We start from the raw sequence: 26,228 nt of genomic DNA, 5'->3' as shown, positions 1-26,228 counted from the left end.
ACCTCTCTTTTACTCTCTGCAGACTAAATAACTCTTTACCTTCACAGAATGGGGGTAGGAGATTCCAAAAAGGGAGTGGTTCCAGGACTAAACCCCATGATCTGAAAAGAGTGGTGTACAGACCAGAGCGCCACTACCTCAGGATGGAGAAAAGAGTGGACGTGCACCAACAAGGATATTTATGGAATTAACAAGCAAGAAGAAAACAAATACTCAACTCTCCCATGCTCTTTTCTAGGGGTCACCCTAGTCAAAGGCCCAGGGAGGGCGGGGGAACTTTTGGGGTAAAAATACAGCCCAGGGTGACAGAGATTGAGAGGCCATGCAAGGCCCTGTTATCAGAATGAAGCTGGGTGATGTTGATACCTGTGGGAAGATGCAGGCCAGTTCAGAACTTTGACTTCTGTTGGAAGGCCTAAAGAAGAAACAAAAATGGTGTCAAAATGGAAAGGCACTCAGCTGAAGGAGAGTGTGCCTCAAAACTGTCATATTGCTAACTGTGTCCAATGGATTCCAAAAAGGCATGTAGTGCTGCAGATGCTGACTTTGTGTTAACTGGGAACAGGCACATTTTGACAGATTCAAAACTGCAGCAGTAGACATGGGAAAAGACACTTTGAAAAGCTGTGCTGTGTGTGAAAAATACAAAGGAGGAATTGTGCCTTACATTTCAAAAGTAAAGCCAAGTGACACATTCTGGAGAAAGACAATTACTTTCCACAGATAAACTGACATTTAAATGGAAAGGCCTACTTGTTAGAGAAGCAAACAATAATTTCCTATGCTAACTGTGGCCTATGGGTGAATAATACCAAAACTGAACTTCTATCTGTTTAAACATTGTATTGTAGTTATAAACAGCAGGAATAGATCCGACACAAAATGTCATGGTGAACACATCTTTTCAATTTAACATGATATTCTGTTAGAATTATGTATGTAGCTTATTTTCCCCATTGAACTAAAAGATCTGTGCCTCTGAAACCTTTACCACAAGACCTTTGGGCTGGGCCCACCAGGAAAAGCAGGCCTGGCTTTCAGTTTAAAATACAAAGAAATATAAAGAATTAGATCAGAATTGTGGAGGCTGTAGATAAGCCGGCCAACCGGAATTACCTTTAAGGTCAGGCCTTCCCATTAACTGTGCATTAGCTTCGAACAAAGACCATTGAAGACACTGAGGGCAGGGTGGAATAACATGAGTCAGTCAGATTACCTGGTCATGTGACAGATGAGAAATTAAATTTAAGATAAGGTGGGGGATATTGTGAAACTGAGGGGCACATGTGAAGCATTGACTGATCAAAATAGGATTTTTCCTTAATTAACAGAGAATTGTGTAATCCACTGAGCGCACCTTGGTCTCATATTAAAGGAGACAAGAAGCCTATCGGTACATGTAATATGAATTCTGTGTGATGTCTACAATTGGAATTATGACAAAAATGATGATTCTGACATTATCATAATTCCAAGGAACTGAAAAATTGGTAGAGTGAAAATAAGATGTGAATTGTGGAGTGTCACAGTTTTCACTAGTGCGATGCAGTAGTAAATCATGAAAAACAGTAGTCCTCGCAGGAAGGGCATGCCGAAATAAGATTAGTATTTTCCAACTCATCATAAAATATAGAACTCAAAAATATATATGTGCTTGCAGTTATCTGAAAAATTAAGGAGGCTGCCATGTTGTGAGATTTTAAGAACACTGAAAAGGTAAAGCCACCTGTCATTTTGCGGTGATGATTCTTTCTCTTCCCTCAGCCTCCATCATCCACACCTCCCAACTCCTTGTCCTATCAGCAGGCAGTCTATCACTTTCATGGGAATATGTGAGTATCATCAGCCCTATAAGAGGTCAGTTTTCAATCTGAGAGGGACTTTTCCACTCTATTCCTGGATGTAGTCTAGATCTGGACTCTTGCGTGGAACAACTAGCAGAGAGGCAAGGAGAGCTACCCAGGCCATCAGGGTACACCTTGCCCGGATAAAAGCTGTTTACCTGGAAAGGCCTTAAACGGTGCATAGGAGACAGAGACTGAGAAATCTAGAAGCTAGCTGGGACTGCCATTTGAGGAGCCATAGGAGGACTGGGTGCTGGGGACTATTGAATTGTGTTTCAAACTGCCTAATTTAATCCTTTACCTTTCACTCCGAGGCAGGGGGTACAATTTAGCAGACCCTTAGCACATTTAATTAAAGTTAAATCAATTAATTCCCACATAGAAAAATCATGGAATGAGTGTTGTTAGAGTTTGAAACTAATAAAGTTCATGCCCAGTGTGTTACAGCCGGTATAGACAATAAGTACTTGAGTGACTATTTTTCTGAAACCCCTGACTTCTGTACAGAAGGGGTTGTCCTTAATCCCAAAAAGAAGCAACCCTAAAACTCTGCCTTTCAAGTGAATGTAGCGTGTGTAAAACAAATGTTCCCATCAATTTCAATCAAAAATACCACAGCATTGTATCTCCCTTGTATGAGTGGTGCAAAACGAACATTTGCCATTTATTCTTGAACCAGAAAGCCCAAAGCCTTGACTTGCATTTCCCTTTATTGTGTGTTGAAAAATGTTTTTTTCCCAAACCTTGCCTCTCAAATAAGAAGCCAAAACGATGTTCCCATTACACTCCCACTCCGTGTACCTTGCCTTCACACCAAAGGGGTCATATCTGCTTGATGCCCGAAGGGTGTGGGTTGCTGGGTGGAAAGAGCATGGTAACAAACTAAGCAATTACTGTGTGTTTTACATTTCTTTCTGGGTTCAATTGCAAGAAATCTGATGTTAAGTGATGAGTGCCCATCTCCAAATCTTACCTGTGTGTTGTAGTAACTGAAAGTCCATTTGAAATATAGGTCAGTCAATTGGTGCAAGTAATTTGAAAGTGTAATATTGTGTAGTGCCATGGCGTTGGTGGCTGATGCTTTTGTAACTGTTCTATTATTCTTTGTAAAAGCTTAAATATATATATCTTACTGTACACCGGCCTGGTTCCTAGCTTATTGGTGGTAAAAAGGGTATTTGCTGAATGGTACTATATGGGTGGGAGGCCTCACTAAAGTTGAATCTGCAAAGTGCTTTGTTGTGCACCACTTTGCTTGGGGCGGTACTCCCTGAGTTGAGAGTGACCGTCCAATAAATCGTGAAAGCTTCTACCGCCACTCCCTTATTTTCACATCCTTCCACACCCTTGTTTTTTAACTTCTGCCACCTCCTGATAACTTCCAACTGCCTCCATTGGGTAACCCTCCTGTCCAGCTCATTTCCATCCCACTGCCATCTTTACCTGGTCTCTCCAAACTGTCTCCTCAAAACACCCAACTCACTCGGATGCCTGTTGCGCTCCTCTTCTCCAAACACCCCTCCCCCTACCAGTGCACTGTGGGTACCTCCATGTGTTGATCCAGCTGTGTCATGTGCATCTGTGCTTGACATCAAGTGGGCCCTGCCTTTGGTCTGGCTTGATGTCCGTATTGCTATCATGTGTATCTGATGCCTTACATGGCGGTTGGAAATCAGCTTCCTAAAGCTGGACCGCCACCTCCGATTTTCTGTCTGTCTGCGCATCTGAGGCTGCATCAATGGGTTGCAGTGAGGCCACCTCTGCAGCAGGAGCACCTGCGAGTGTTGCAAATACTTCATACTAATAACAGCAGTGCATGGGTAAGCATGATCCTGCATTTCTCCAAACCTGACTCAGGGAAGGTTAACTGAACGAGATCATGGGTCCTTTTACACTACCCTTAAATGTCTGATGGTATTGTTCTGCAAAATGTGAATATCTCCTGCCCAATGACAAGGGCCAAGTGAGAGTGACCAATATCCTCCCCATACTGCCACCATATCCATCATGCACTGACTCTGGAAGGTCCTCGGCCCGCTTCAACACCCTATTTGATGTCCCCAAACTATGGATGAGGACTTAGTCAGTGTACATAGCATTAAAACCCAACAGTAACCTGAAATTTGCTATAGGTCCCGGTAGGATAGCTCAGCGTCAATGTGCTCGCTTTGGAAACAAGACGACACGGAGCAACACAGATTCGATCCCCCGGTCCGCGCTTCGAAACCTCTGGGTATTAAGCACGTTAGAAATAACCTATCATATCATATTGCTTTCATATATTATTCTCCTATTCATCACAATGTTTTGTATGATTTGGACATGTTTAAAGCAGACTTGCAAAAGATCTTTGACATGAGAACTGTCACCAAAGCAAAGCCCATTGAATCCAAATGATGTCAAGGAAATTAATATCTTCCCACATATTTGATGTAGTTCCATAATCTTGTTATTGAGACTAATCAAAATAATAAAAAGGGATGTCTGGATGCCGTGGGCAAATGGATGTGCAACAATTTGCTCAAGATGAATGGTGACAAAACTGAGGTGTTAGTGGTTGGTCTCCCCTCTGTGGCGGCCCTCTGCACTGTTCTTTTTTGGCCTCCCTCTCTTGGCCCTTTCCCTTTCCCGGTTCTGGTGGTGAAGGATCTGGGTCCAAGTTTAGCACAGTGTGGGAAAGGGGTTATTTTCAACAAAATCTTGCGCATAATCCTTTTCTTTTTTACCCCCTCAACTGCAGCCACTAGTGGTTTCTTCACTGGTGGTGCCCTCATTAGATTACTGTAATTTCTTAATTTGGCACAACATGCTTGTTTGATTCACCGATTCCAGGTCCTGCAGAACTCTGTGGCAAGAGCAGTTATGCTTAGGCCGAGGAGTTTGTACATTACCCCAACTATCCGCCATTTGCACTGGCTTCCCTTGACAAAGTGCACTCAGTTTAAATTCATCTGTTTGGTACATCAGACTTTCTACGGATTTGGAGCAGAATACCTACACGTCAAATTCCACACCTATATCCCTACACAGACTGTTCGTTCGGCTGATGCTTGCTTGGTTCCAGTACCTCGGTTCAAATACCCTCGTATTGGTGGTCTTGCGTTCTCTGTGGCTGCTGCTCAACTATGGAACTCTCTTCCTGTATGCTGTGCGCCACAGAAAACCACTTGCTATTTGGTCATTCTATTAAAACCTACCTGTTTTAGCTTGGTCCTTTCCTTTTTTCATCATCTGCCTGCCTGAGTTATTTAGCGCCAATATGCCCATGTGGCGTACTTTGCGCTTAACAAAGAACCGTAACATATCATACCATAACAACCCAGGTGTCTCATTGGACACAGAAACGGTTGCTTTGAAATCCAACTACTGTAGGTAATAACTGTTATACTGGTTGTCCTTTAAAGAGTCACACGTCTTTAGAAAGTTGCAAAGTCGAATTGTTTTCTGATGAAAACATAGGAGGCGCTCCAAATATACTCCCTGCATGGTTCAATGTTAGTGAAATGTTTGATGTATAAAAGGGCAAAGCTGTACGTCACTCGGAGACTCCAACTATATAGGACAGGTATATAAACTAACTGCGTACATAATGATAGAATGTACACACTCACAGAGAAAGAAAATGAGCATCTGGCTTTATGCGCCATTCACAGGTCCTGGAAGCAACACCTTTGTTTTTAATTTCCAAAAAAGGATGCCAGGCTCGGTCCCTGCATAGAGCCTAGGCCCCTGAAAACGCGCACTACTAAGAACCATCATACTTTGCATCTGAGCCCAGCAATGTTAGCCCATTCCTAGCCACATCAAGAATAAAGGGCTGTGGCTACATTTGGTAATCTCATGCCCAATAACTTCTTGCAGTAGCAGTTCCGTGGGGCTATTCAGAAGCCTTTGCAAGTGCCTCCTTCACACAGAGGAAGAATGAATATGTCACTTGCCATTGACAAAAGGCCTTCCTTGGTTGGCCTTCGATCAGCTCTTGTAACTTCATGGATAGGGGCTGCTTTCTCAGACGTTGCACTCCATTTCAGGACCAATCAGTGAACTACACATTTCGTACATTTATGTTCAGACTAATTTGGCCAAAGCTTTCTTTCCTTTTTAACACCACCACACTCTTTTGGCAATATGTGAACCTACCATCGAGGTTGTAAGGTGGTATGACAACATTGGAAATGTCAATGGAGTTTGGCCATGAGACATCATTATTTGGATGAAACCTTTCAGCTGCCATCTATGGTTTTGGGCCTAACAGACCTCCTGATTAATATCATACTTTCTTTGACCTGTATATTTTGGTACTAAATAGTAAGGAGTGCCAATAGACACCTGTGATATATTAGATCATTAGTCTTATGCCAATAGACTTTTATAGAAAGATCTTTTGAGAACCTGCTAAACAGTTTCTCTGAGTACATCAAGGCAACTTTGTTTCTTGAAATTTTCTATTTTATCTTTCAGCTTCTGGTGTCATCTATGGGCCATAGGCTAGCCTGGGCAACCCATGACATTCCATTTTAACCATCGAGCATGTGTAGAAAGTGTTTATTTGGCAAAGCATACTTCCCTGTAAAACCCATTCACCTAGTTTCTACAACTTCAAATAACCTCCTTAAAGTACACCATGCAGGTGAAATTTCTTTTCATGAGCCCTGGTAATATTCCCAACCATTGACTCGAGATTTGGAATGAGTTTTGTAAGCTGTGAAGGTGCTGTATGCCCCCTTTCATGACCTATTGTCTTTGCTTCTTTTGTTTTATTGTCCCTGATGTGTGCTCATTCCTTTTTCTTGATTCACTCGCAGTGCTCTGACGCAGTTGCTTAGAGGTGTATAGCTCCTTTTAAGTCATTAATAAATGCTTACCTAAACTGGATACTCTACAAAGAAAACCTCTATGCATACCTGTTCTCTAATCCAATTTCAGTGGTTGCTGCAACAAGGATACCGGACCAAATGTACATGAATACATAAGTAATTGATGGGAGATGGACTAAAGAGTAATGCATACCATTTTGTTCTTTTTACTGCATTTAAAACCCAACGTCTGCAGTGTGAAAGTCCTCAGAAGCTCTTTCTCTCAGCCGTTGTTTCGGATATGCAACCACAAGAACTGCATACCCGTTGATTTCTCATCTTTGCTAAGTCTAGGGAAAAGAAACTCAACACACATGTAAATGTTTATGTGCTTTGGCTCCAATCAATGGATCGGAGAACTCCAACAATGGTAAGGGCCAGGTAAGGCAGCCTGAGTTGAAGGCCAAGTGAGGCTAGGGCTGTTACCATCTGTTACCAGCCAATACAACCTTCAAATCCACTAATTCTTCCCATTAGCACCATGGGTGATAAGGCAAGATAATAAATGTGCTTACTGGCGCAATGTGCCATAGAGAAGTGGCCACAGCAAGTAACAGTTCTTTTCCAGTTTTCACTGTGCAAGGACAATAAAGACTGAACAAATGGCTATTCATTTAGAAAGCAATCCGAAGAGTCTGTCCGTGAGAAGCAGTTACATATAGAAAACAAAGGGAGGTCTGGGAGTCTCTCTACCAGCACGAACACGGCCCAGTGACTTGTTCTTGGGTGGATGGCCCCGGGGAGAGACTCAACCAAGTCTTTAGCTCACTATCCCTTTCGCAGAGGAGAAATAGCCCTGCATATCAGTCTTTGTCCTGCCCAGGGGCAGTCCAGCACCAAAATGCTAGGCAATTCTCTTCTGAACAAGAGTACCAACAGCAACCCCAGACACGTGTTTCGACCTAGTCGGGCCTCATCAGTGAGGTGGAGCTGTGCCTAGCATTTCGGTGCTGGACTACCTTCAGGTGGGACAAAGACTGATATGCCTATGGAAATGTCTCCTCTGTGAAAAGCACAGTGAGCTAAAGCGTGGTTGAGACTCTCCCGGGGGCCATACACCCAAGAACAGGTCAATGGGCTGTGTTTGTGCCGGTGGCGAGACTACATTCTGATTGACTAGTCTTTGGCAACTGGGTTTCCAGTAAAGGACACACATGCAATCGTTTTGCATTTTTTCTGTTTTCTAAAAATCATCAAATATATGTATATTCAATACTGAAAAAGGTTACAATGATGAAAAATACATAATACTCACAGAACGACCAGGCTTGAAAGATTTCCAAATGCGTAATCTGGTATATGGTGTATCTTGTTCAGTGCCAATGTCATGGCCTGCAAGGCTGGTAGGTTTCTCAGAGATTCAACTGGGATTTCTTTTAAAGAGTTGTCATCAAGCCAGAGGTGTCGAAGTGAAACCAAACCATTGAAACAGTTAGGAGGCAGAAAGTTGATGTGGTTTGCATCCAAACGTCTAACAAGAAAATGGAATAGAATTCTGAAAGTTAGGAAAAGCTTCAGTAAATAGAGTAGATGCTGCAAACATTCATTAGTGCTTTATGGTAAGGATGACAACATTTATATTCAAAAGATAATTTCATCCCTTTAAAAAAAGTATATATACATATATGAATGATTTTCAGTAGACTATCTTCAATCATCTAATTGAAAGCCTTCCTACAAACTATTCTATTTTAATACTTCTTTACTTTCTAAAAAAAAGAAACGCGCAATAGCTGGGGTTTAGGAATGGAGCTGCAGGTAATCCGATTCCGCCCTCTGTTTATTTTCTGCTAGGTCCAGGTCTCTGTGCAATAAGCAAGTGTCACCTACTGGGGAAGTTCGACATGTGGTCAAGGCTTTGTCAAGACCTGACTAGTGCTACAAGCTATTTCTTCAATTTGTCAATGGGATCAGTGGGCTAGTTGTGAAATTGGTTGTAGGGCATTGCATTTAGGTATAGTCCTATCAATGTTAGTAACCATCACCTACTGTGTACCTCAGTGGTCAGCATTATGCCCACTATGCCTAATCAGTGAATCCATGGCCACTCTGACGGTCATTGATAACCACAACACCTAGGCCGAAAATACATGCCGATCACACGTAAATTCATATAGGAATGTCTGAAGAATTAGGTGATCCTCGGGAAGTCATGGATTGCCTTACTTACGTTCAAGAATGGTTGTGCCTAAATGAACCTCCCTGGAAGCCTTGGGCCTGAGCTTCAATATTTCAGAGAGGACAACCTTTTCTTGCTCCCTTTCTTTCATGGGCCATATGTCAAAACAACCTCACATGGCATTTAAAGGGGTGGTGGCTTCAATTTAGATGTATCCTTCATACAGTAGGTATAGCATGTCACCAAAAACACCTTCGACCAACTGCATCTTTTCTAGTTAATCCTGCATCTCCTCCTCCGACCTGACAGTAGTCATCCCATTCAATGATTACTGCACAAGATGTATATTTACAGCAGTCTGCCGACCAAAACTCTTGTCAAACCTTTGAGAACTCAGAACTCTACAGCTATGTCTCATCCACGCATTAAACAATCTGGTCACAAAACTCTGCCTTGAAATCCCTGTAATTGCTGTTGAGGAGCTTGTGTGTGGAATTCAGATCATTCGAGACCATAAAGCACAAAAAAGCCACACATTCAGCAACTGTTCAGATAGCAGACATACACCTTGACTAGTACTGTCTAAAATTCAAGGTTGAAAAAAATTGCTTGGCAGTAATGCTGAACCAGGTTGAAACGAGCAGTGAGTACAACGATGACCTCCATACAGTATATTGTACTGTAATTCATAGAAAGCAAGGTTTAACATCACAACAACTCAATGGTGGGAAGGTGTAAATGTCTAGGATTCTAAACTAAAAGCCTACACTTATACATTTGTAAAATAAATTATGAATATTGAAGTCTCCGATAGCCTAGTTCCCAAAGTCAGAGGTTCCACAATATGCAGGAGAGTTTACTATTGGATTTGTGAACAAGGGGTGCCAACGGCTGTGAGTAAATGTTACAACAAATGAATTTAAAGTTAAGTAAAGTTCTTACCAGCTTGTCTCCCAATCCCACCACCCTATTGCAATCCCACCACCCAGTGGGGTATCCTATCTTAGTCAGCCAGGGGGGAGATAGGGTTAGGACTTTGCATCCATACAACCCTATGGTGGCAGGGGATAGAAATAGCTATGCAGGAGGAGCAGTGCTTCACCAGGACTTGGCTAGATGCAGAGCTAGTCAGCTGCAACATTTGTTTTCTGATGTACACCCCAGAAAAAGCTGGCCGAATTGTGCTACTGCGTTGCATGTTGCACAATATCTGAATGCAGCGAAAAGTACTACTACCACCTGATGTAGACATGCCATCGCTAGAGGATGAGGATGCTGATTATGATGCAGGGGCTGCAGTACCCATCAACAGAGATGTCAGGGATGGCAGAATTGCACGCTAGGCACTCATGGACAATTTCGTCTAACACATGTACATGGCACAAGACATTTACCATTTAGCGAGACCCACTATTGTGAATAAACTTGGCTTTGACACAATGAACAATGTCCTCGCTTTGATGTAGTTCAACAGATTTATGTCTGTTAACTCCCTAGCACACTATCCCCCTACCCACTCCCACCACCAACTCCCCAGCACACTATCCCCCCCTTCCCCCTCCCACCACAAACTCCCCAGCACACTATCCCCCTCCCGCCACCCAACATGAACACCGCAGCACACTCTGCCCCCTTCCCCCACCAACTCCCCATCATGTCCACTCATGCCGGCCAGTGTCACAGAGTCATTCACAGTTGGGTCCTGCCCTCCATTACCTGCCCCTTGTGACCTTGAACGAAAAAGGCACTGGGACTGTCTTTGTGGCATGCCCTGCTGTGAACCCTCCGTGGGTGTTGTGGAGGTGGAGAGGACGGAGCCTGTCACCAGGTTCTGCTGCCGCTGCAACTCATTGCCCTGCTAGATGGCTTCCGCTAGGGGAGAGACACCCTCTGTCGTCTCCTGGACATGTTGTGCATAGAGTGTCAGGATGGAGGTGTTGGCACTCATCTCGGCCCTGTTCGCAGAGTTTGATGCATAACCCTGTAGGTGGCCCCCTGGATACTCTCCCTGGTGGCCTGAAGGTGGTCGGAGTGAGTATGCCCAATGGCTTCCATCTCACGCTGTCTGTGCTCCATGTCATCCAGCCTTGCAGCACCACGTTGCATGATGGACTACGTGGTGGGGGAAGTGGGTTCTGCAATGGGCTAGGGCTTTAAGTGGTTGAGCCCTAGGATGGATGGTCCTCATCTGGCTCTGGTGTTGCTTGGTGCTGACAGTGTGGAGGGCTTCCTGGGGAGTGTAGGCCTTGGACAGGCGCGGACTCCGGGCCGGTGTCTCCCTGTGGCTCCTCGGTGGCACTGGCAGCAGGTGTCGGCTCTGTGTCCATGCATATGGCTGTAGGTGCAGCTTGGCCTGCACTGCTCCAGGTGGCTGCTGGTGTTGACGCAGGGCCTGCAGCGTCACTATCAGGCTTGGCCTTGTTGGCTGCAGGCGTTGCACACAGTGGTCTGTGTCCTGTGGAGAGGATTGTGTGCGCTTTCGTGGGGTGGTGATGGTAGTCTTTGAGGGCCTTGTAGAGCCACTCCCTGATGGGCCTGCAACGTCGTCCTCCTCCTCCTCCTCATCCGAGGCCTCTGGTGATGCGTGAGTGCCTGAAGGGGACATAGGAAGTGTTATTGGGTATGGTTCACCCATGTGTGTTGGCATACAAGACACACTTGCAATGGTACAGAGTGTGACCCAACACATGGGGCAGATGGACATAGCTGGCCTTGGGAGGATGCATGTGGGAGCACCATCATGGGATTGCCTGTGGCGATGGGTGAGACACCCATGGCCTGTTGGTCATTGGCCTGTGTATGTGTAGGGAAGGGTGTCCATGCTGGGCCAGTTTATGTCTGACATTCAAGCTTGTGGACCTTCAAGGCCCCACATCCCCTTCCCGGTGGCACGGACATGGTGGGTTTGGGGAGGTGGCTTGTTCCATGGCACTGTCATGGCTCAGTGGGGGCAACGCTGTGCTGCAAGCAGGGCTGTACTGTGCTGCACAGTGAATGTCAGGCTGTACACATGTCTGTGTGTGACACATGTACTTGTAATTTCATGTGGCTTGCCTGATGTGCCCTTACGGGGCAGGCCTACTGGGACAGCTTCTTGTTGCAGTTTTGCTGCACTGTGTCATGGTCATTGACGCACATAAATCACGCTGGCACAGGGTGAGCCAGTAGGAGTGTGGTGAGCATGGTATTTGTTTTGTTCATTTGCCTGCCCTTCCCGCTGCTGTGACGCTAAGGGGTGCCCTTGGTGCCATACCCCACAGCTGATGTGGAGGGTGGTTGATGTGCCAACCCGTCACTCTGCCCTGTCAACGTGCTCAGCTTCGGGGCATGCTGACTTTTGTCCCTGTCCACTGTGGCTTCTTATGCTGGGTTGTCATTTATGCATGCATTTGGGGGAGGGTCACTCACCTCCTGCCTCCCACCTCTGTACTGCCAACTTCCTCTATCCACTCGAGGTACCGCACTGTGCTGCAATTCTCCTCCCAGGCAGTGATTGATAATGGCTCGACAGTACCTCCTCCTGTTGCCAGGGACTCACGGCGGTGTTGGGACAACAGTCCCTGCACCCTTACCCTCAGGTCATTCCACCTTTTGAGGCAGTCCTCACCATCACGGGGTACACTGGCAACTGCTGACACCTTCTGGGAAATGGTGTTCCATATTGCTGTCCGCCACTTGTGGTCTTATGCCTGCTTCCGTACAGCGCCTCACAGTGGCCCACCACCTCATCTGTGAGGACCACAAGCTCCCCCTCACAGAATTTCGGCTTTCTCAGCCAATGTTCGGCCCCCTTGCCTCGTAGCCTCTCCTGTGTCATTTCTGCAGGTTTACAGGACCAGATGGCTGCTGGTTGTGGAGATATTCAATGCATTTTGTTTTTCGAAATGGCCACCACGATGCTTCCGATTCTGGCAATGACGCAATGTCCTCTGGCGTTAATAGCGCCGGGCTTGCCGGCAGTAGCGCTATTAGCGCCGATTTTCAGGTGGTAGCCCTTATATTGCTGCAATTACCACCGGGCACTAATAGTGTTGCCCCCAGAGTCAGGGGCACATGCACGCCGGGTTGTGATACAGTGCTAAATGCGCAGCACGACCTGACGGTAACGCTATTTGCACACGGCAATAATTGCGCCAATTTACCGCTGAACGTGTGATGAGGCTCAAAGTATCCTAAATGCACTTCACTTTAAGGTGATGTGTGCAGCTTTGAAAATACATTAATTCCACTAAGGGACTGATAGTCTTAAGGACTGATCAGTTTCCCCATACAAGTGAGTCAAAAACAAGGGAAGTACAGTCGAGGTCTTTGCTTATCTCCAAAAAAGTCAGGAAGCAGATAATAGTAAAAAGATAGGGTGTCCCAAAGAAGTCCAAGGGAAGAAAGTAGCAGAAAAAAGGAAAATCACATGCTAACTAGAAAACAACCATACAGTGTGTTCCTATTGTTCTAACTATTCCATATATTTTTTCATTGACTAGAAGTAAACTAACCTTTCAGCGTCTATAACAGTAACACATCAATTAAGAATTCCTATTTTGCGCTACTTAGGTATTTCTCATGATTTAAGGGGGTCACTCTTCACATGCCAATGACCTGATTAACAAAGTTGACTTACTCCTAGAAAAAGTAGTACCTTGAATGAATAAGTAACAATTACAGTAAATAAACAAAATAACTTGTCCTGATTAAAATGCACAACTGGGTGCTATGTGCATATTCTGGCACATGTTACAATGTGGGCATTCATAGGGGCGTGTCACAGAGTGGTGTGCATGTCAAAGGAGTGCCTGGTTGGGGAAGAGATACACACCTCCGATAGTGTAACTTTCTGTGTATTCAAAGTTGATTTAGAACTGTTTACCAACACAAGAAGTTACACCTATATGTTTTGGCTAAGTTGTGTGAATAAGAAAGGGTATTTGTGGGATATGTTGAGAAAGAAAGGATATGTGATGGAGACATATTTAGCAGAGCAAGAAATGTATTCAACTTTTCTTTTGTAAAATCTACATTTTTTCTTGGCTGATATGTAAGCTTGCTCTGGAGAAAATTACACCATTACAGGCAATCCATGTTGGGCTTAGGTGTGCCTTTGTAATGAATTAAGTCTAATCTATAAGAATTTTTCACCAGTATGTTTTACCTAATTTCTTTGTGAATATTGTTTCCAAACACGATTTAGGAGTAACATACACGTGACATAGCGTATGCCAAAAACAAAAACAGGATTGTAAAACAGGATTGTCAATCGACTGCTCCGTTTTTTTTTAATAATGGCGTTCATATTGTAGTTGTTATTGCCATTAGCACACATTACCAGCCCCCTTCAAATGTAGATGTGGTATAAATAATGTTCCATGGTGGCAGGCCTTTGGGTATGAGAGCACCATATAATGTCTGAAGAGAGACCTAAGATTACACTGACAACTTGAGAGCAAAACTGGTAATCTATGACAGAGCATGTGGGAGAAGGTGGATGGGTGTAGGCAAGAGGAGGTTAGAAAAGCCTGAACACCAAGCAGGAACAAGAGAAACAGGAGTGGACACAGACAGGTCAGGAGAGCCCCCCCCCCAAAGAGGGCAAATGGGCCCTGTAGGACAGCTGAATGAGAAAATGACTTGAGGAAAACAGGGAAAGAGAACAGTTCATGTCACTTGCTGACCCAAAAACTACTTTTCAGTAAAATGTGCCATTATCTATTACCACGAGAATAAGGCAAGAAAAACCACCAATACTATGTGCCTAATCATGAAAGTGGAAGATAAACAGAAAAACACAGGTCTGACTGTTATATACTATACATTTAACTGAACGTTTATAAAGAGTAATATATGTTATGTAACTATGAAACTAACAATGCAAGTTCTCAAAATGTCAGAAACAACAAATGTTATGTCATGTTATGTTATAGTGCATTTTTATAGAGCTTTATGTACCATTGGTATGATCTAAAAGCACTGTTGTTTGAACGCCCTCGGGGCCGCAGTCCAGATCAGTTGAAAGAGTAGTGTAGCATATAGTGCTTGTGCGCACTTGGTATGTGAGCAGCCAGAGTGGTTTTTGCAGGTTGGCTGCATTCTAATGCTAAGTGTGGTGCATGGATGTGAGAGATCAGTGTAACGTGTGCTGCAAGGAGGGTGGTTTTCGAGTGTGCATTCTCGCTGCTCCGAGGCATGTGTGGGACAATATGCGTCCCGCTAGGCCAAATTTCTTGTGGGGTATAGCTGCGTTCTACCAGGCTGTTGAGGTGTTTTATGAGCGATGTAGGTATGTGTGCAGCTAGCCCGAATTGATTGAAGGGTGTCGCTGCGTTCTATAGTTTGTTGATGTAGAGATGAGAGTGAGCATAATGGTATGAATGACTGTCTGTCGTTATCGGTGGGTGGCTCCAGGCCGGTGTGACGATTTATGATCATTTATTTTGGGTGGGCAGCCCTTTTTGAGACGCTCTGTGGTTGGACTTGGAAGGCCCATTTTCAGGGATTTTGAGTTGGGTTGTTGAATGTTTCTTGGGATATTCAGCGGTGATGTTTTGTTTCAGGTTGGGTCACTGTAGGGATTTTGAGTTGGGTTGTTGGATGCTTCTTAAAATATTCTGCAGTAATCCTCACCATAATTCTCGACCCGCTTAGACTACGCTGACTGCCTCTAACTAGGCGCACCAGCGTTCCAACTTAGGAAACGCCAAAGAATCCAAAACACTACAGAGCATACAAGCCCTGCACTGAGTCCTACACTGGCTCCCTATTTGTCGATGGACTACCTTTAAAGCCATCTGTATTACTCACCGTGCCATCAACAACACAGGTCCCAAATTCCTCCAAGACAAACTTGTAAGCTAACAACTCTCCAGGACGCTCCGATAGGGGTCAGCACTTTTCGTCATCTCCTATTGTAACCCACTAGACTGGGAGGTTCCTCCTTCTCCATCCAAGCTCCCACCATCTGGAACTCGCAACCTCTCCACATCCTCTGCTTCAACAATACCTCGCATTCAGAAAGTCCCTCAAAACTTGGCTATTCCCTGCCTCTTCTTGAATCTTCCTTCTGCATTATCCTACACAAGCACTGCCCAGGCCCACCGTAACATGAACAATTCACGTTAAAGTAGATGCCAGCTGCTGTCGCAGTGGTCCACTGTGATAAATTCCTCCCATTCCACTCCTGCATTCGAGAACACAAACCACTCTCCACCCCTCAATACCCCAAGGACCTCCAACACCAACTAGTGCACTCTGGTTACCAGATAATACCTGGAAATCTGATAGTACTTTGAACGTTACCACAGCAAAGCATCTAGACAATATCAAGAGACACTGCCCCGGCAGACCTCCCCTACCTAATATCAAAAGGAACTTGCCATAAAGACACAGAAGGCTCGATTAGACTGGTCACTAGAGGTAGCAATTGTGGCACTCTTAGTTTGATTTGGGGACAGAACACGTCACACACTTAAATGGATTGCCCTTTCCAATTATCACAGAGGCTTACCCAAGCACTCAGAACGCCCGATTCTTAAGTTCAGTAGTCGTAGAGAGGAAGTGGGCCAGTTTTACTTGGGGTATAGGAAATAGTGTGTACTTGGATGGATTTGGGAGCAGGAATGGTGACGCACTAAGGTGCACCTGAGGGGCATAAACACAACATACTTTTACGGTTGTTTCTATTGGGGACGGTAAATATCATCATAGGTGGTAAAATGCAAGCATCCCCTGCCATCGCGCTTATTAGATTAATGGTTAATCCTCTTAGTATGTGGAAGACATGAACTAGCTATGTATATTTAACTCCTTTGCCTATTGCACTCAAAAAATACCACTTGCCAGGTCCTTCCCAAAGGTAGCATTCTACCCGCACTAGAAGATGCATTCGGACGACCATCCTTGGGAGACTTGGGGGTCACCAGATCACAGTGCGAGAGAAAAAAAGAAAAGAATAAAAATCGGACAAAGCGACAGATAAACTCTGTCCCAGTTTAAGGTGTGTATAAACACACCAAACTGTGAACACCAACCGCAGGCAAGGCTCGCCATCTATGCAATCTATAATGCAGCTACGGCTATGTCTAATTCAGTCTAGCTGCTCACATAACTTATTGTACTGAAACCCCTGACGTGCCTCAACACTGCTGCCATTAGTATACAACGAGAACCTATGACAAATTCGTTCTAGCTGGGCACAAAGTCTTCTGGACTAGCGCTCTGTCTTGACCACCGACAGCACCCACCCACGTACTGGACCTATTGGGTTGCTTACTGCAGCCTAGCCAGCCCCAAGTCCTAATGCCGGCTAAAGGCACACACGCATCTTGAAGTCTACTCTTACAAAGTTTTCCCCATAGCTGGACTTCGGCCCCAGAGGGTGGTGTTCCTAGCACAAAGCGCATTGAGGCCATACAAATGACGGCAATACAATACAATACAGTTTGTGTCCGGATTGCTACAATAGACACCACCAGACTCCACCAGACACCACCAGACTCAAACACTTGTGTATGAGCGCGTTATAAATAAAATATATATCATATCACATTGCAGAGGTCTGCGAGGCTGTACCTTTTGAAAGAGGCACTGTGGCTAGACAACAAGAAGTCGACTGATGGACTGAACATTAGAAGGTTGGGCAGAAAGATCTGGAGCAGGACCTTGAAGCTGCTGGGTATCTCAGAGTCCTATTCCCCGACATACCCCTGGCCTCTGTTTATGGACGAGGAAAGGGCGATTTTCATCCCAACAGGAATCAGTGGGAGGACAGAGGAGTAATAACACTAGAGGATTTGATTAATGAGGGAATTCACATAGCAGGTGGAAGAATACGACATAAGTGTCTGCCAATTCCTGACATATAACGATGACAAAGGGTGCTATGGTCAGATGGCAGGGATTTCCCACAGGGCATGGAGGGAAGCCACTCTGGCAATAATGTATGATCTGTCCGAAAATGGAAGCAGGATATCGAGACTATATGGTAAAATGCTGGACAGGCTACAGAAAAAGGAACTCTGGGTGAAATCGAAATGGAAGGCAGATCTTGGCAAGAGAATTTTTACAGAGGTGGAGTGGGACACTGCGATATTATATGCCGGGAGGGTTTCCATGAATGCCAGGTTCAAGCTAATCCAATAACAAGTGCTCCATAGAACATACATGACACCTGATACGATAACACGGTTCACTGGAGCGACTGCTCAAGGTTGCCCCAGATGTGCAGATGACAAAGCCAACATGATATATATGTTTTGGAGGTGTTCGCCGATACAACGGTTTTGGTCAGGGACTGCAGAAAGGGTGGAAAACGGGGACGGGGGGGGGAATAGTCACGTCAAGTCACTGCATTTGTGCTGGGAGCTAGGCGATATTGACTTTGGCTGCTACATTGTATCATTGCTGCTCATACAATCTATTCGCTGTGCGTGCTGTGATCTTCGCAATAGCCTGCGAGCATCGGGTGCTCGGCGTTCTGTGCGAGGCTTCTCTTTCACCTCCTGACTTCCATAAAGGCACCACATATGCGCGAAGTCGCGTCAAGTCAATGCAGTTGTGCTGGGAGCTGGGCAATATTGACTTTGGCTGCTACATTGTATCATCGCTGCTTATACAATCTATTTGCTGTGCATGTTTTTGTTGGTGCAGCCTTTGGGCAACTGTTGACGAGTTTCATTAGTGATTGTAATGCATTTTATATTGGGGCTGCGCAATTTGGATACTTAGTAATTGAGGGTGCCCAATAATGATACAAAAATGAAACAAGGTTTGGGTCTCCATGGTTGTGCGCTCCAATCTTTATTTATTAACAAAGTTATGATTTAACACTATGATAATCCTCTCAATCTGTATGGCACTTTTTGCAAATTGCATATATTAGATTCATATATTCAATTGATGATTCATCTCATCGCAAAATCTACTGCTTTTGCATGGAGTTTTACTAATTCCAAACTCCTGATAGTATCCTGAGTGGTGTTGGGTTGTTCGTTTTGTGTACGTGCCTTTCATTTATTGTCCCTCAACACGTATTTCCCCATTGGTTTTTAGTGGTTCTTCAGGAGGGGTTTTAAAGTTGTTATAATAATTGGAACAAGAGACATACAATAATATTGTTGGACTACTCCACTTGATAATGTTTTAGAGATTTATACTGATTTGTACAACACCCGCTTTGTCCACTTCATCAACATCATTTATCATGAGTCTAACCATCAATAGAAATCTTTCAAAAGGATTTGTACAACAGAGCAGCAAGAAATTCTGGATCTACAATTTACTACCTCAACAGATATTGAATACATCAGATTCCCTCATTCTCCATCGATAGATACAGATACGGTGGAAATTGGATTAAAGTCTAGACTAGGCGTGGATGCCATATGGAGAGCGGGATCAGATCTAAAAAGGAGGGGATACACAAAGTGTCCTTGGATTTACCCCCTAAATCAAAAATATGCTCTAGTTTGGTTGCAAGGGCTGATGGTGGGCTCTTAAGGCCCACTGCTCCCCAGAAAGTAGAAACACCTTCAAATGTATGGTCCATGGTCCCAGAGATCGTTTCCCAAATATTGATTAATCTGGGTCTACCTGAGAAGCAACTCTAGTGAAAGAATCTATTAGAGTGCTGATTTGGATCATTTAGAAATTAGAAAGCCCTACATTTTTGATAAATTTGACTTGATTGTGTTCCAAGAGACATGGCTGCAAGCTCCTTTTGGGTTGGATGGTTTCTCAGTGTTCCACCAATTGGCTTTGGGTGAGGGGGTGTGTCAGCCCTCAGGGGGCTTATGTATTGCCTGCAGAAATGAAGTCTTCTGTCATACTGTGCTTTTGTCCAATCCAGAGATGGGTATCCTGGCTGTGAAGGTAGAATCAGGGTTGGAAAGGGGCTACTTGAAATGGATTGTAGTAAATATTTACTGGAATCCAATGACTGTGGCCCTTCTGGCTTTTCATCATTCTCTAGCAGACTTATTCTTTCTATGGTCGGACCAGTTCCTGTGCCATGAACCTTTGGATATGGGTAATCTGAATTCCCAATGTATAAAAAGCGAGCGATCATGCCATTCTTGAAGTAGACTTTGACCTACAAACACAGGTCTGACCACCGTTTTTCTCTCCAGAAGTGACCCTGAACAATGAAGGAACTAGAGTTACGAGATTTAAAAATAGTGGGCGGGCCATGGTTAATCGACTGAGGAGGGTTACTGGCCTATGTTGGAGAGGGAGCTATTGAATTTCTGCGATCCAAATAACTTTGTTGAATTCCTATGGGACATTAGTCTCCCTGATGTGACATCTGTCCCATGATTTGTTAAACATCCCCATCATTTTGATGTCCAGATCTGGGGGGAAAAAAAGGGAAATGAGGAATCTTTTAAGGAAGCTCAAAATGGGGACCAAGGACGTACAGGAGGGAGGTTAAAATCCTGAAAAACACCTATAGAAATTGGTCCAGATCCCTTCGGTTCCATCGAGTACAACGGGAGCGGGAAGCAATGTTGAGGGCCATCTGTCGAAATAATTCCCGTAATTTTTGGTCAATTATTGGATCACTGGACAAGTCTGTTAGCACAGCTCAGGATGGAGTCCTACAGGAACAAGTGTGGGTTGAGCATTTCTCTGAGCTGTATGGAGTTGATTGCCCTGTTAAATTTAAGATCCAAAAGGATACAGTGTAGTCCCTAAAGATATCGCAAGAAGAAATAAAAACGTTTATATTAAAATGCTCAACATCTAGATCCCCGGGACCGAAGTAATGAGATCCTCAAATCAGATCCTGATCTCTGCGCATTATTCCTATATTGAAGAGAGGGGATTGTTTGGTGCCTTCAAACTATCGCCCGATCTCACTCTTGGATGCCGACAGGAAAATCTTTGCCGGCCTGGTCCTGAGGGACCTGGAAATCTGGGCCAAATCACAGGGCATTATTCCGAAACATCAAATAGGGTTTTGGAGAGGCCTTTCCATCTCTCTAAACAGCCTCGTCTTGAATAGTGTGAGTTGCAAATCTTTCTTCCAGGGCGGCCCTCCCTTGTTTGGGGCATGGGTAGGCCTGTCCCAAGCATTCAATACCATCATTAGGGACCGCCTCTGGGGCAAGTTAAGGAGACTGGGGTTTACCAGAAAACTGTCTAGCTATTTTGATAGAGCTACATAAGAACACAGAATTGCAAGTTAGATTGGACAGGTCTGGGAATCTCTCCAGACCCATTGCTATAAAAAGGGGAGTGCGGCAGAGGTGTCTGGTAGCCCTGTTTCTGTTTAATCTTTATCCGATTTGGTGAAATGGATCTTTGAATTGGCTCTGGCTAGCCCAAAATTAGGCAGTACAAACATTAACTGTCTGGCTTACGGCGATGATATTGTGCTCTTAGATCGCACTCAGATTGGTCTTCCGAGGTTGCTCTCTGCTCTGCAGAAATACGCAGAGTTGAACGGTCTGACGATCAACCTTAAAAAATTGCAAATTGTGATCTTTAAACATCCACTAAGGGCTAGCAAATCATTCATCTGGCGTTTGGATAATCAAACGATCCCAATGGTTAAAAAGGTCACTTATTTAGGATCTGTTGTTTGATCATTTCCGACAAAGGGGCTAGCAACGGCCAGCCTAGAAGCAAAAATATTACAACTGGGATCTCAAATGAAAAGAATATTAAATAAATGTTGTAAATTCTCCATTATCAAATACTATTGTCAAGGAGTTCCCCCGTGCTCACCTGGGTCAGTTCTTTGCTGGAGTCCTTGGTCGCTGCCTTCTTGCGGACGGACCTGGTTTTGAACAAGGCTGCCCGAGTCTCTGACTCCAGAGTGCGTTCAGTTTCCGGGACGCGGGTCCAGGAATCCGGGTAACTAGGAAAGGTGCAACTAGCACACGAGTCCAGGAAATAGGAGGAAAGGAAGGGGCAAGGATCGGGTAGATAGACAGGTACATGGAAACAATACCGCGAGCTACGGGACACACGTCGGATCCCTACTTTGCAATAGCATTGAGACATGCAGCGCCGCAGAAGGCGTGGTCTATTAATAGAATACGTTACGTCCAGCGCGTGGAGCAAGAAGGGGGTTTCACGCTGGAAGACCATGTTGGGAGTATTATGGAGTGCAAGCCCCGTTGTGACTAGGACCAGGAAGTCCAAAAGGGACTTGTTCTGTAGTTCATGACAGCATGCCTCCTCCAAAGACCCTTTCCTCCAGGTTTGCCTGGGTGTATGAGATGAAATCTTCTGAGCAACCGAGGGGCCTTGTAACGTCACCTGATTCCCACGGAGGCGCAGGTCTGGCTTCGAGTGCTGATGCTTCTTCAATGGTAAAGCACAGGACTCTGAAGATGGACAGGAAGGGCCCTCTACTCTGGCTTCTCCGGCTTGCAGGAATATTCCCCTGTGCGGGAAAAGGGAGTATTACCTACTGACTGAGTTATGCTCAAGCCTCCCACTCTCTTCCAACCCTCCACGATACCCTTCCACGATTCCCCGTGAAGTCTCACCTTAGGGTCAGGAAGGATGAGCTCTCCATCCTGCTTCTGATGCAGGGGCGTGTTGAAACCCAGTTACTTCACTGGATTGAGGATTGATGGGAGTTCAGGTAAGCTTGACTATTCAGGTAAGGCTCTGTAAAAGTTCAGTTGCAAATGCAAAAGTCCAAGCTTAATAATAATGTTCATTGTCTTTTTGCAGCAAGCGCTAATGCTTATGTCTTTTTTCCCCTTAGGGACCGGGGTTCGGAATGCCGGAGATATGGCGCCGACCCGAAGTGAAACGTGCAGTTCCAGTAAATGGCAGGTTAGTTCTGGATGAGCGTTCGGGAACTGTCTTTACTTATGCTCATTCAATGTCTTTGTCTTTTTTCCCCATAGGGGCCGGGGTCCGGAAAATGCCTGGAAGCGGCAAGACCCGAAATGAAATGGGAATGACCCAACAGGTAAGTCTTATTCCCTTCCTTCTCTCACCTCTTATTCTTGTCTTTTTCTCTAGGCTCTGGGAAGTGGCTGTGTATCCGGATGATCACTGCTGAAGATGGAGGAACCCAGGAAAGGTGAGTGAAATGCAGCGCTGCAGCGATCGTAACAAAATGCTTTTAAAAATAATGTCTTCCCTTTCAGGATCGTCGGTCATGTCTCCGTGGTGCAGATTTAGCTGGTAAGGTCTCTTGTCTCCCTTTGCAGGTGACCCAGGATGCTGACAGGCGTGGCTGAAGTCCAGATGCAGGAGCTGACACGGTGAGCGTCCAGCTGCGAGGAGCAGAACAACGCGAAGCGTGAGTTGCTGATCGGGTGTGGTTTAAATAGCTTTGGAAGAAGTTCCAAAAGTGTATCCTTCCTCCGATCAGGTATGTATCCTTCCCCGACCACACCCGGGTGGAAAGTAATCCCACAGGTAAAGTAGTTCCATTCAGGCCTCAAGAGGGCCTGGATGTGGCAGCATGGTCTGCATCAGGTAAGTGCACATTAAAACACTTGAACACATGTCTAGCTTTATGAGCCTGGCGCCTAAGGCGCCAGGACAGGGGTCCAACATGAGCCTGGCGCCTAAGGCGCCAGGACTGCGTCCAAAGGGCCCCAGCTTGGGCCCGCTGGCACTCCCCTGGGGGAAATGATGCCTGCCTCTGGGGTTGCTGGGTCGGACCTGGCTCCTTGGAGGTAGGCATCATGACAGTACCCCCCCTCAAGGCCCCTCCCAAGGTTCTTCCCTCTGGGGGTTTTGGCTTGTTTGGAAATCTCCGGTGAAACCTTTGTACTAATCGAGGTGCGTGGACATGGTTACTAGGCTCCCACGATCTCTCCTGAGGTCCATATCCCTTCCAGTCAACAAGATAGAAGAGTTTCGACTTTACTACCTTGGAGTCTAAAATGTCTTTAACTTCGAATTCTAATTCCCCTTCAATTTGAACTGGATCTGGAGGCTTGGACAATCGGGTTCCTGGTTGTACGGGCTTCAAAAGTGATGCATGAAAAACTGGATGTATACGCATGTTGGACGGTAGATCCAGTTTAAAGGCCACTGGGTTGATTATAGCCTTGATGGAATAAGGTCCTATGAATCTGGGATTGAAGGTTCGCGGGCCCTTGAGGGATAAGTGTTTAGTTGCTAGCCATACCTGGTCTCCTACTTGGTAAGGCAGAGTTTTACTCCGGTGCAAATCTGCGTTTTCTTTATACTTTTTCTTGGCTTGCTGTAAATGAGTTGCAGCTTCTTTGAAGGCTCGGGTTATTGTGGAATGCAGATGATTTACTGCGGGCATTTCCAGGGTCAGAGGTGGATCTAGGTCAGAGGTCCGAGGATGGTGACCATACAAAGTATAAAAGGGGGTTTGTCCGGTTCCAGAATGCACTGAATTGTTGTATGCATATTCTGCGATCCAAAGGATGTCTTTCCAATTTAACTCGGATTGGTGTAACATGCACCGAAGATATTGCTCGAGAGTCTGATTGGTTCTCTCGGTTTGTCCGTCGGTCTGGGGGTGGTGGCTGGTGGATAACCGCACATCTATTTGTGCTAGTTGGCAACACTTCTTCCAAAAATGGGAGATAAATTGACTTCCACGATCCGAGACTAATATGGAAGGGAAACCATGTATGCGAACTACATTCTCCAGGAATTCCTTGGCCAAGGTGGAAGCAGAAGGCAAACCCTTTAAAGGGATAAAGTGGGCCATTTTGGTGAATAGGTCCACAATTACAAGGATTGTGTTGTAACCAGCACAAGGAGGCAGGTCGGTTATAAAGTCCATTGACAGGGTGTGCCAGGGCGCCGGTGGAATATCCAAGGGTTGAAGTAGGCCGGCTGGCCTTTTCTTTTGAGCCTTGTTTTGGGCGCAAATTCCGCAAGACAGAACAAAAGACTTTATGTCTTTTCTCCAAGAAGGCCACCAGAAGTGACGTTTCATTTTTTCCTCCATTTTAGCGATACCAGGATGTCCTTCCATTAAAGATTCATGATGATGGGCAATAACAAGTTCTTGCAATTCTTTATTTGGCAGAAACAACCGCTCCTGGAAGTAGGGTAAGTCATCCTTAACGGTGTAATGAGGACCCTTCTGACTCCATTCCAGTAAGGTTGAAGAGTCTAGAAGTTGTTTTACTTGCGTTTGGATGTCCTCAATAGTGTGCAATGAGGTTAAGCCTAAGATTCTTTGCTCAGGTATGATGGGCACAGGTTTTAAGCTCGAATTAGGTTCTCCCATGTCAATCCGGGATAAGGCGTCCGCTTTTCCATTCTTGCAGCCAGGGCGATAGGTAATTACAAAATCAAATTCCGCAAAGAATAGAGCCCAGCGGAGTTGTCGTGAAGATTGAGCTTTGGCCGTTTTTAAATACTGTAAGTTTCTGTGGTCCGTAATTACGGTGATGGTGTGTCTTGCCCCGAGAAGGTAGTGACGCCAAGCCTTGAAAGCAGATTTGATGGCCAGTAACTCTTTATCGGTAATAGCGTAGTTGATTTCAGGAGGAGAACATTTTCTGGACCAAAAGGCCACTGGGTGTAGTTGGTTAGTTTTTGGGTCTCTTTGCGACAGGACAGCTCCCATGGCCGAACTGGATGCATCGGTTTCCACTATGTACGGGAGATCTGGGTGCGGGTGCTTCAATACAGGTGCAGAGGTGAATTTGGTTTTCAGGTCCTGGAAGGCCTGTTCGGCCTCAAGAGTCCATTCGAAGCGTTTGTCTTTAGGAGAGCGGTGATGGGTTGGACTGTTCGGGAAAATTCCGGGATGAATCTTCGATAGAAATTGGCAAAGCCGAGCATGCTCTGAACTCCCTTCACCGAGCTTGGAGAAGGCCATTTGAGGATGGTGTCCACCTTTCGCGAGTCCATTCGGACTCCTTGAGGTGTCAGGATGAATCCGAGAAACTCAACTTCTGTGGTATGAAAAACGCATTTTTCGAGTTTTGCAAATAGTCTGTGCTGGCGCAGTTTCTCAAGAACTGCCCTAACATGTTTTCTGTGATCAAATTCTGAAGAAGAGTACACCAGGATGTCGTCAATGTAAACAATGACACAGACATCGATAAGTTCCCGAAGAACATCATTCATAAAGTACTGAAAGGCGGCAGGTGCATTGCACAAACCGAAGGGCATCACCTGATATTCGAAGAGCCCAAACTTGGTGCGGAATGCAGTCTTCCATTCGTCGCCTTCTTTTATGCGCACCAGGTGATAAGCTCCTCGGAGATCTAACTTGGTGTACACACAAGCGTCTTTCACCTGGTCGATAAGCTCAGGGATCAAGGGCAGAGGATAACGATTCTTAATCGTTATTTGATTTAGGGCGCGATAGTCTATACACGTTCTAAGGTCGCCTTCTTTTTTCGGCACGAAGAACAGAGCTGAAGAGACAGGAGACTTGGACGGGCGAATAAAACCATTCGCTAGGTACTTATCTAAATACTGACGCAAATGCAGGTTTTCAGGTTC

General features: G+C 45.2%; 1 protein-coding gene across 2 annotated transcripts in view; it reads right to left on the bottom strand.

Moving 5' to 3' along the window:
• The window catches only part of LGR5 (leucine rich repeat containing G protein-coupled receptor 5), a 2,032,903-nt gene that overhangs the window by 782,016 nt on the left and 1,224,659 nt on the right, over positions 1 to 26,228 (bottom strand). For both annotated transcript variants that reach the window (XM_069628249.1, XM_069628250.1), the window contains exon 5: positions 7,956 to 8,171. In XM_069628249.1, coding sequence (XP_069484350.1) covers positions 7,956 to 8,171 — 216 coding nt within the window. The remainder of the gene's footprint in view (positions 1 to 7,955; positions 8,172 to 26,228) is intronic.

Source organism: Ambystoma mexicanum, chromosome 12 (assembly GCF_040938575.1).
Source record: "Ambystoma mexicanum isolate Mex_15411 chromosome 12, UKY_AmexF1_1, whole genome shotgun sequence".
Classification (NCBI taxonomy): domain Eukaryota; kingdom Metazoa; phylum Chordata; class Amphibia; order Caudata; family Ambystomatidae; genus Ambystoma; species Ambystoma mexicanum.
The sequence above is the reverse complement of the archived record's forward strand: the minus strand, read 5'-3'. Positions and strand labels throughout refer to the sequence as shown.